Raw genomic sequence first — 11,094 nt, 5'->3', positions numbered from 1 at the left:
TTCTTTAGCAAACTCAAATTGGAAAGTTTTTGCAGTTTAGCTACAGAAAAAGATGATGAAGAGAAATCGATCAAGTCACTTACACCTCTTTCCTTCTGAGCCCCTCAATTTTCATTATCATATGAACTATTTAAATTACGACTGAATTAAATGTTTGACAAAGTTGTTGAAAAACTAATGAACTATTCAGAAAAAATACGTTTGCCTGGTTTATTTTTTCTTTAAAATATATCATTCATATTTCACATGTACACATATTAACATTGACCTCAGAAAAAAAAATTCAGATTGCTCTTTACAGCTTTTTTGCTGTGGGGACATTAATATGAAAGTAATATACAAATACTAATTTCACTGAATCTGGAAAAAAAATCGGCACATCACTGTGAATTCTCAGTTGCCGTACCTCATAACAATACCTTGTAACATTGACATTGGCTGTCAACGTATATGACCCATCTCGACTCGCTGAGCTTACTGACAGAGAACCGAACAGAGAATAGTCAGAGTTTGGGCGAAATTTGGGGTTGTTTTTATTGAATTAAGCCAGATTTTATCATAATATATTTGTAAACACCAATATACATTGAAATCTGTGATATAGGTCGAAGACTGTTATAGCATTGCAGCAAAAAAGAGACACCCACTGAAAAATCGCAAAAATGACCAACAAGTACGATGCGTAAGTCTACTATCTAAATTTACGATGCTTTTAGGTTATATTTTCATCGCAATTTTATAAGTGAATGTATTCGATCATTTGATACTCAAAATTATAAACGACAACTTTCAGAATGAAGCCGTATGCCAGCGATAGTGATGACAGTGGTGACGAGGGAACTGACTTTGATGTAGATAAATTGGAACCGCTCGAGATAGGTCCAGGAGAGCACAAATTACAGTATACCTATTGTCTTTGGTTCGGCAAAAAAGGTTCACACAGGGCTGCGGTATGTTTTCTGATGGATATATTCCTATATCAAGGTGTATTCTTCAATATTTCTAAACATCAATTCTAGGAATACGGAAAATCACTTCACTTTGTGGGACGATGTGCCAGTGTAGAGCAATGGTGGACACTCTACTGCCATTTAATAAAACCAACCGTATTAAAACCATTTCGGAAGTTACATCTGTTTAAGGTGCGTGTTAGCATAACAGGCGTTTTGTACGATTTGAGCATTCATGTTTTCATACGTTTACAGAGCGGGATAAAGCCTATGTGGGAAGATCCTGGAAATGTTCGTGGCGGAAAATGGGTCATTCGATTGAAAAAGAACAAAATAGACCGCGCGTGGGAGAATGTTTGTATGGCAATGCTAGGGGAACAATTTCTAGTAGGGCCAGAGATATGTGGAGTAGTTCTTTCAACACAATTTCCAGAGGATCTGCTATCGATCTGGAATCGAACTGCAACAGATACTACGAGTACCAACCGGATCCGCGATACATTGCGAAGAATTCTCAACCTACCTCCTTCGACACATATGGAATACAAGCCACATTGCGATAGTCTCAAGTACCTTTGAAATCGTGTTCCAGTCCACGTTTTTCTGTCATCTACTCCCCCCTTCCTGTAGTTCGATAACCATCTGCAAGGACAGAAAATAGCCGATAAGGACAGTTGCGAAATGAAATTCCCAAAATTACTAAATTCAATTTCGAGCACAAACACGATAAGAACAAATATTATTTCCATTAAAGTGATATTCAGATAATCTCCTGCGAAAATTTGTTCTGAATACGTTCTTTAAAGATTTTATCTTCAGTTTGGTTTTAGTTCGAAAATTATGAAGATATTGGATTTGAACATTGTAGATAGTTGAAACTGGTGAATCGTGTTTATCACTTCAGACGGATATCAGATCGTCTGTCTGTTGCTCAATCTTATATTTATTGCGTATAAATTTGTTCCATATACTAATATTTTCTGTGCATTGATAATGTGTTTTTCTGTTGTTGTTCTTTCACTTGTACATTGTATATTGGAATACAGGAGAAGCAGTTTTGACAGAAATGAACAAGATTTCATAGAAATATCACAACTGTCCATCAAATCATGTTTCAATCTCAAGGTGGTCTGTATGTAAACCTGTCTTCCTAGCAGAATCGTTCTTTGAATACCTAAATTTGAATGTGTATATATGCTCTGAAGTCTACTATGAAACAGTTTGACATTCTTTATTCCACTCACGTGCAGTGGTGTGCACACGCTTCTTTGTAACTTCTTCAGGACCTAGGAAACGAGAAGTTGGGCAGTGGCGTCGACTCTTCCGCTCCGGATGCAAAAGCTTCACTCGACGCAACTGAAGTTGGGCTTGATAACAAACATCACTCCCACGTACGTTTTCACGTCACTACACTTAGGGCCTAATCACGAAGGCCACTTCACGGTGAAAAAGGAATGAAGAACAATTTCTACAATTTTGTTGAATAATAATCCCTTCTTTAACTCATAGAAAACCCGAATTTATCGACCTCACGATCACTATAATCCGAGCTACTCCCGTATGGGATTCTGAATTTTAATCCTTTTATCCTTCATATTCCAGTGTAATTTGATATACGGGACACGTGGTTTGATTTAACTATTCAAACAGAAACTGGTTAACAGCATCGATCAGAAACATAATCTTCATATAAAACATCTGATGGATTTCAAGGATTTTACTAGAAGCAGAAAGTGATGCAGATTTTCTTTAGACCGATATCAAAATTATGAAAAAATTATTCTTAAAACAGTATCTGGTGAATGCTTTGCAATGATAGACTAATTTTTCCTTGTTTGAAACTTATTATCAGTTCAGTTCATTGTTTCTAAGAAACATTAAACTTTACAGTTCATTTGGATCTTAAGTCTATTATCACTTTTTAAATATTCTTTTATTCAAAGCATGTCTTCAAAACAATATCATTGAAAATATTTTTTGCGTAAAAAGGGGAAAATGGCCTTATTCTTTATAACTATCGTGCGAATGTTTGAATTACAATACACTGCTCTACAATGTTGGAAAAAGTTCACGGTTATTATTTAATACTCAATATTAACAAATCAAAGTTATACATAATCAACCATCATGATTGTTCTTTCTACTGAGAGATGATGAATTGTTGTTTCTCTCACACTGTTACGACGTAATTGGACCAGTGGACTCAATTTACATTTTATGGCGTTGCAACTTTCTGTTAGTCTAATAAAAAAATGGAAATAAAAAATTGCTATTCATTTAGAACAATCGGAAGTAGAGTTACTTACCTTTTGCCATTTTGCCTGCGGGAGCTACATTCTTAGTTCTTAATTACTCCTCATATCGCAGTAACTTAGTCCAGAGAATCACATTTACGTTCTCTGGATACGTCAGGATTTCGTCTAAAAATGCCAGCAGATGTGTAAATTTCTGTTTATCTTTTCTTTCCTAATCAAGACAAGGCAAGATTCAAAACGTCAGCAAAAAAGCTAAATAAATGCGAAATTAAACTTACTCCATTCCGCGTGACTAGCTTTCACCATCTAAAACACAAGTGACAAATAAAGCTTTCGCATATAATCAGATATGAGTGTATAGATCACGTTGGCCATGCTTCACTGTCAATTTTTCGTAAATTTGGAAAAATGTCGTCGAACGAAAAAGAGCGTCGTGAATTAATCCTGTGCACTCATTTCGAGAATCCGGAGTTGTCACATTGGGACATCGGTAAGATGCTGGGAATCGTCCAATCCACGGTCAGCAGAGTACTAAAACGATACTTCGAGAACCTAACCATCGACCGGAAGGTGAAGAACGGCAAAAATGGATGCTCCGTCAGTGAAAAAGATCACAAACGCGTAGTTAAGCAGTTTAGACGTGATCCGAGAAGTTCGGTCCGGGATGTCGCCAATAAGCTGAATTTGTCAAGTTCATTCGTCCAGCGGACCAAGCAGCGGGAGGGCCTGCGTACATACAAGGTTCAGAAGGCTCCTAACCGCGACAAAAGGCAAAACATGGAGGGGAAGACGCGAGCCCGGAAGCTGTATACCGAAATGCTGACGAAGCCGCATTTTCTGGTAATGGACGACGAAACTTACGTCAAAGCGGACTTTCGTCAGCTGCCGGGCCTATTGTTCTTCTCCGCAGAGGACCAATTCAGCGTTCCGGAGGAAATTCGCAAGCAGAAACTATCCAAGTTTGCCAAAAAGTACATGGTGTGGCAGGCAATCTGCTCTTGCGGAAAGCGGAGCGCCCCCTTCGTGATGACCGGCACGGTAAACGGGCAGGTTTACCTTAAGGAGTGCCTACAGAAGTGCTTACTACCACTTGAAGCAGCACGAGGGCCCGACCATCTTCTGGCCGGATCTCGCTTCGTGCCACTATTCAAAGGACGTGTTGGAGTGGTACGAAGCCAACGGGGTCACCTTCGTGCCAAATGAACCCACCCAACGCGCCGGAGCTTCGCCCAATAGAGAAATATTGGGCGATTATGAAGCAGGCCCTCCGGAAGAACCCAAAAGTTGTCAAATCGGAGGCGGACTTCAAGAGAAAATGGATTTCTGTTCAAGAAAAACTACAACCTGACGTTGTACAGAACCTTATGGACGGGGTAAAGAGGAAGGTGCGAGCATACGGGCTTGGGCTCGAAGTATGAATAAAAAGAAAATGCCAAAAGTTGTTTAATAGTTTTTATTTTACTGTCTAAAATTTTCAAAAGGATCGGTCTACTGGGAGAATTTCTACAGCGTTTTTTCCGTGATGCAATTTGATGTGACACACCCTTTATACCTGTTTTTCTCCGTGACATGACAGTATCGTGGTATTCATAATAACCAGAGTTCATCAAAGTTGTCACGGCGGATGAACTCTTCCGGATTCTACACACACGGTGGCAGCCGTAATAAGATTGTGTCTAATTCACTCCGTGTTCACCGTGAAGTGACGTTCGTGATCAGGCCAAAAATGTATGGGAAAATGGGAATGTTTCCAGTTTTCATCAATTTAAACCGTTTAGAGATTAGGGAATTGTAATGTTTCGCATATCATACAAATCTTATGGCGGGTTTACATTAGAGAGATCTATAGCTATAGATGTATTTATTCACGTGAAAATAGGTGTAAACGGGTGAGAATAAATATGATACACTTATTCGAAGTATATATAACTTGAATAAATTCAGCATATGTAAACGCTTGAGAATTTCTCACAGGTGAGAAATCACTAAAGTTCGATGCAGTTCTACTTCAGGTGAATAAATTCACCAATTCCATATAGAAGTTCACGCTAGTGTAAACGGTTGATGCGATTTCTATAAATCTCATCATATTTCTTCACATGAATGTATCACTAGTCTAAACCCACCCTTAGAATATTCCGATTCAATTGTTATGCAAATTCTCCAAATCCATTTTTTTGCCATCGGATTGAACATTTTGCTCATCTCTCCCAATCCCATTTCTTTTCTGCCACCGGATTGAACAGTATGCTCTTCGCTCCCAGTTCCATTTTTTCTGCCACAGGATTGAACGGTATGCTCTTCTCTCACAATCCCATTTCTTTTCTGCCACCGGATTGAACGGTATGCTCATCTCTCCCAATCCCATTTCTTTTCTGCCATCGGATTGCACAGTATTGCTCTTCTCTCCTAATCTCATTTCTTTTCTGCCACCGGATTAAACAGTATTCTCTTCTCTCCCAATCCCATTTCTTTTCTGCCACCGGATTGAACAGTATGGCTCTTCTCTCCCAATCCCATTTATTTTCTGCCACAAGACTGAACAGTATGTCGGTAGCCGGTGTCCGCTCGGAAATGCATTCAGTTGTAATTGCGAAGGACCATTCTCTCCCAATCCCATTTCTTTTCTGTCACCGGATTGAACGGTGTGCTTTTCTCTCCCAATCCCATTTTTTTCTGCCACCGGATTGAACATTTTGCTCATTTCTCACAATCCCATTTCTTTTCTGCCACCGGATTGAACAGTATTACTTTTCTCTCTCAATCCCATTTCTTTTCTGCCACCGGATTGAACGGTATGCTATTCTATCCCAATCTCGTTTCTTTCCTGCCACCGGATTGAACAGTAATACTTTTCTCTCCCAATCCCATTTCTTTTCTGCCATCGGATTGAACATTTTGTTCTTTTCTCCCAATCCTATTTCTGCCACCGGATTGAACGGCATGCTATTCTTTCCCAATCCTATTTCTTTTCTGCCACCGGATTAAACAGTATTACTTTTCTTTCCCAATCCCATTTCTTTTCTGCCACCGGATTGAACGGTATGCTATTCTATCCCAATCTCATTTCTTTTCTGCCACCGGATTGAACACTATTCTATCCAAATCCCATTTCTTTTCTGCCACCGGATTGAACGGTATGCTCTTCTTTCCCAATCCCATTTCTTTCCTGCCACTGGATTGAACGGCATGCTGTTCTCTACCAATCCCATTTCTTTTCTGCCACCGGATTGAACAGTATTACTTTTCACTCCCAATCCCATTTCTTTCCTGCCACTGGATTGAACGGTATGCTCTTCTCTCCCAATCCTATTTCTTTCCTGCCACCGGATTGAACGGTATGCTCTTCTCTTCCAATCCCATTTCTTTTCTGCCACCGGATTGAACATTTTGCTCTTTTCTCCCAATCCTATTTCTGGATTGAACGGTATGCTATTCTATCCCAATCTCATTTCTTTTCTGCCACCGGATTGAACATTTTGCTCTTTTCTTCCAATCCCATTTCTTTTCTGCCACCGGATTGAACGATATGCTATTCTATCCCAAACCCATTTCTTTTCTGCCACCGGATTGAACAGTATTGCTTTTCTCTCCCAAACCCATTTCTTTTCTGCCACCGGATTGAACGGTATGCTCTTCTCTCCCAATCCCATTTCTTTTCTGCCACCGGATTGAACGGCATGCTATTCTCTCCCAATCCCATTTCTTTTCTGCCACCGGATTGAACGCTATGCTATTCTCTCCCAAACCCATTTCTTTTCTGCCACCGGGTTGCTCCTCCCTCCCAAACCCATTTCTTTTCTGCCACCGGATTGAACAGTATGGCTCTTCTCTCCCAATCCCATTTTCCTGCCACCGGATTGAACGGTATGCTCATCTCTCCCAATACAATTTTTTGCCACCTGGATTGAACAGTATTGCTCTTCTCTCCCAATCCCATTTATATTCTGCCACAAGACTGAACAGTATTTCGGTAGCCAGTGTCCGCTCCGAAATCCATTCAGTTGTAATTGCAAAGGACTCCCAATCCTATTTCCTTTCCTGCCACCGAATTGAGCGGTATGCTATTCTCTCCCAATCCCATTTCTCTTCTGCCACAAGACTGAACAGTATTCCGGTAGCCGGTGTCCGCTCGGAAATCCATTTAGTTGTAATTGCGAAGGACCATTCTCTCCCAATCCCATTTCTTTTCTGTCACCGGATTGAACATTTTGCTCATTTCTCACAATCCCGTTTCTTTTCTGCCACCGGATTGAACAGTATTATTTTTCTCTCTCAATCCCATTTTTTTCTGCCACCGGATTGAACGGTATGCTATTCTATCCCAATCTCGTTTCTTTCCTGCCACCGAATTGAACAGTAATACTTTTCTCTCCCAATCCCATTTCTTTTCTGCCACCGGATTGAACATTTTGTTCTTTTCTCCCAATCCTATTTCTTTTCTGCCACCGGATTAAACAGTATTACTTTTCTTTTCCAATCCCATTTCTTTTCTGCCACCGGATTGAACGGTATGCTATTCTATCCCAATCTCATTTCTTTTCTCCCACCGGATTGAACACTATTCTATCCAAATTCCATTTCTTTTCTGCCACCGGATTGAACAGTATTACTTTTCACTCCCAATCCCATTTCTTTTCTGCCACCAGATTGAACGGTATGCTCTTCTCTCCCAATCCTATTTCTTTCCTGCCACCGGATTGAACGGTATGCTCTTCTCTTCCAATCCCATTTCTTTTCTGCCACCGGATTGAACATTTTGCACTTTTCTCCCAATCCTATTTCTGGATTGAACGGTATGCTATTCTATCCCAATTTCATTTCTTTTCTACCACCGGATTGAACATTTTGCTCTTTTCTTCCAATCCCATTTCTTTTCTGCCACCGGATTGAACAGTATTGCTTTTCTCTCCCAAACCCATTTCTTTTCTGCCACCGGATTGAACGGCATGCTATTCTCTCCCAATCCCATTTATTTTCTGCCACCGGATTGAACAGTATTGCTTTTTTCTCCCAATTCCATTTCTTATCTGCCACCGGATTGAACATTTTGCTCTTTTCTCCCAATCCTATTTCTGGATTAAACGGTATGCTCTTCTTGAATGGCGTTAAAGTTCCCTTGTGGAACTTTTGCCGTCTCAACGTATGCATTCACTAGCGTCATTTATTAATACTTGGTCGAGATTTCTTAAGCCAAATAACACGCCTTGAATGTATTCCGAGGGGCAAGCTCTTGAATACGCATGACCACAGTGCAAGTCGAAGGAAATTTCTTTGACGAAAAATCCCCCGGCCAGAACGGGAATCGAACCCGAACACCCGGCATGATAATGTGAGACGCTAACCACTCGGCCACGGGTGCACGGTATGCTATTCTATCCCAATCTCATTTCCTTTCTGCCACCGGATTGAACGGTATGCATTTCTATCCAAATCCCATTTCTTTTCTACCACCAGATTCAACAGTATTACTTTTCACTCCCAATCCCATTTCTTTTCTGCCATCGGATTGAACGGTATGCTATTCTATCCAAATCTCATTTCTTTTCTGCCACCGGATTGAACAGTATTGCTTTTCTCTTTCAATCTTTTCTTTTCTGCCACCGGATTGAACATTTTGCTCTTTTCTCCCAATCCCATTTCTTTTCTGCCACCGGATTGAACAGTATTGCTTTTCTCTCTAAATCTCATTTCTTTTCTGGCACCGGATTGAACGGAATGCTATTCTATCCAAATCCCATTTCTTTTCTGCCACCGGATTGAACGATATGCTATTCTCTCCCAATCCTATTTCTGCCACCGGATTGAACGGAATGCTATTCTATCCAAATCCCATTTCTTTTCTGCCACCGGATTGAACGATATGCTATTCTCTCCCAATCCTATTTCTGGATTAAACGGTATGCTATTCTATCCCAATCTCATTTCTTTTCTGCCACCGGCTTGAACAGTATTACTTTTCACTCCCAATCCCATTTCTTTTCTGCCACCGGATTGAACGGTATGCTATTCTCTCCCAATCCTATTTCTGGATTAAACGGTATGCTATTCTATCCAAATCTCATTTCTTTTCTGCCACCGGATTGAACATTTTGCTCTTTTCTCCCAATCCCATTTCTGTTCTGCCACCGGATTGAACGGCATGCTATTCTCTCCAAAACCCATTTCTTTTCTGCCACCGGATTGAACATTTTGCTCTTTTCTCCCAATCCCATTTCTTTTCTGCCACCGGATTGAACAGTATTACTTTTCTCTTTCAATCCCATTTTTTTTGTAACCCGCGACGCCGGGAAAGCGCGCCATTTCGTCGCGACCGGAGGGCTTTCCCATCTATAACGTTATCCGACAATTCAGCAGTTGCTCCCTTTCCGAAAACCATATTGCAAGTTATATAATATTTTATGTTTGTCAAGGAAAGATGTACGATACGATACGTACACTTGAGAGATGCAAACTTCAGAAGGAAACGTAAAATAAAATATTCGTTTGATAATTCTTCCGTTCCCATAATTTGTCCTAGGCATCATACCAAACGTAAAAGGACTGTCAGCAAATATATTGAATTCAATCAAATTCGGGAATTGTTTCATTCAATCAAAAATTTAATCAATACAAACGAATGATTGCTACGCTAAGGTAGTCCCACGTAAACCTTGCGGTTATATCATAGATATAACCAAGGATGGAAAACAAGGGAGCATGATGTGATTTACGATTAATCGCAAACTGCACAGATCGCAATCTGTGCAAACTGCGACTAACTATTAATCCTCACCCATCATAACCAAATGATTTTCTCTTGGTAACTCTGAGTTGACCAAAGCATTGCTAGACTGAAAGTAGTTCGAATAATTGAGTTACTCTCCGTCCTCGTTTTGTTTACAACTCCTAACAAGAATTTGCTCCATGGGAATGAGTGTCTCTATGACGCACGATTCTCGCTCTCTCGTCCGGGCGTTCAATTTTCCTTTCCGAGTGCGTTTACTTCGATGAATCTGGGTAAAATAAAAAAATGCGCTACAGACGACGTTAATGTTTAATGTTTCACAGAGGATTTTTCAGATGGTATTTAAATTAATCTACAAGAGACTACAAACAATAATCCCCCTCAAATCACTAATTTTATGAGTTAATGTAAATGCGTTATTGGCCAAGGCTATTACGACATCGAACACGTGGTCTTGCGAGATATATTTTTGCGCCAGCCCAAATACAGACCTCTTTTTTCGGGCCCGAGTAAACTGGTGGCTAGAAAAGACCTTGATTACCTTGAATTAATCAAAAAACATAAATTAGCGCAAATATGTCAACATGTGTTTTTTTTGTGTAAGCACGTAAATATTTACTCATAAAATTTTTGGATTGTAAAAACACTACATAATTTGTATGCAGTTAGACTATCCACAGTTAGTGTGGGGGAGGGGGGGGGGGGCGAATACTCATACAACTCAAATGGATAATGATTCTCTGCTATCACAAAGCTGAGTAATTTTTTGACGTTTTGTTTTACTATTGATTCATTCAAAAAAAAAACCTTTATTTTTAAATGTTTTCTTATCCTGAGACTGGCTCACCATATTGCACTGCTACTAAAACCGTAGGCTAACTTCAAGGATATTTTTTATTCATTTTCGGCGAATAATCAATAGAGTGCCGTGTTATGAAACATCAGAATAATAGCAAAAACAATATTACGATCATAAGGTGTTGGATAGGTTATTCCAGACGACATTGGAATATATTCCATATGATCATCTTTAGAAAGATTAAAGACCTTTAAAGGATAAATTTATCTTGGGCACATTGAATTGATGTTCATGACTTCCAGTTGGGTGTTTATCAGCTCTGATAATAATTGTGTGGTCCCCACAAAGCATATATTCCAATGC

The 11,094-nt window shown here is 39.8% G+C and overlaps 1 protein-coding gene and 1 long non-coding RNA gene across 2 annotated transcripts; one reads left to right on the top strand and one right to left on the bottom strand.

The window, feature by feature from the left end:
• Positions 1–457: 457 nt before the first annotated feature.
• LOC129763447 (eukaryotic translation initiation factor 4E type 2) lies at positions 458–2,017 on the top strand. Its single transcript, XM_055762523.1, has 4 exons — positions 458–682; positions 794–950; positions 1,020–1,142; positions 1,206–2,017. The coding sequence occupies exons 1-4, from the start codon at positions 663–665 to the stop codon at positions 1,527–1,529; spliced, it is 624 nt and encodes a 207-aa protein (XP_055618498.1). The 5' UTR covers positions 458–662; the 3' UTR covers positions 1,530–2,017.
• A 923-nt stretch (positions 2,018–2,940) lies between these two features.
• LOC129763454 (uncharacterized) lies at positions 2,941–3,518 on the bottom strand. Its single transcript, XR_008740931.1, has 3 exons — positions 3,484–3,518; positions 3,257–3,416; positions 2,941–3,191 (listed from the first exon to the last, which is right to left on the bottom strand). It is a non-coding gene; the product is annotated as an uncharacterized LOC129763454 (long non-coding RNA).
• Between the last annotated feature and the right edge of the window lie 7,576 nt (positions 3,519–11,094).

The sequence above is a fragment of the Toxorhynchites rutilus genome, chromosome 1 (assembly GCF_029784135.1).
Source record: "Toxorhynchites rutilus septentrionalis strain SRP chromosome 1, ASM2978413v1, whole genome shotgun sequence".
NCBI lineage: Eukaryota > Metazoa > Arthropoda > Insecta > Diptera > Culicidae > Toxorhynchites > Toxorhynchites rutilus.
Note: the sequence above shows the minus strand (reverse complement) of the source record. Positions and strands in the feature narration are given on the sequence as shown.

Excerpts from the sequence above, each read along its gene's own strand:
- LOC129763447 (XM_055762523.1), top strand. The coding sequence starts at position 663 with ATGACCAACAAGTACGATGC. Across the intron at positions 683-793 it reads ATGACCAACAAGTACGATGC|AATGAAGCCGTATGCCAGCG; the intron begins GTAAGTCTACTA and ends GACAACTTTCAG. Across the intron at positions 1,143-1,205 it reads GGAAGTTACATCTGTTTAAG|AGCGGGATAAAGCCTATGTG; the intron begins GTGCGTGTTAGC and ends ATACGTTTACAG.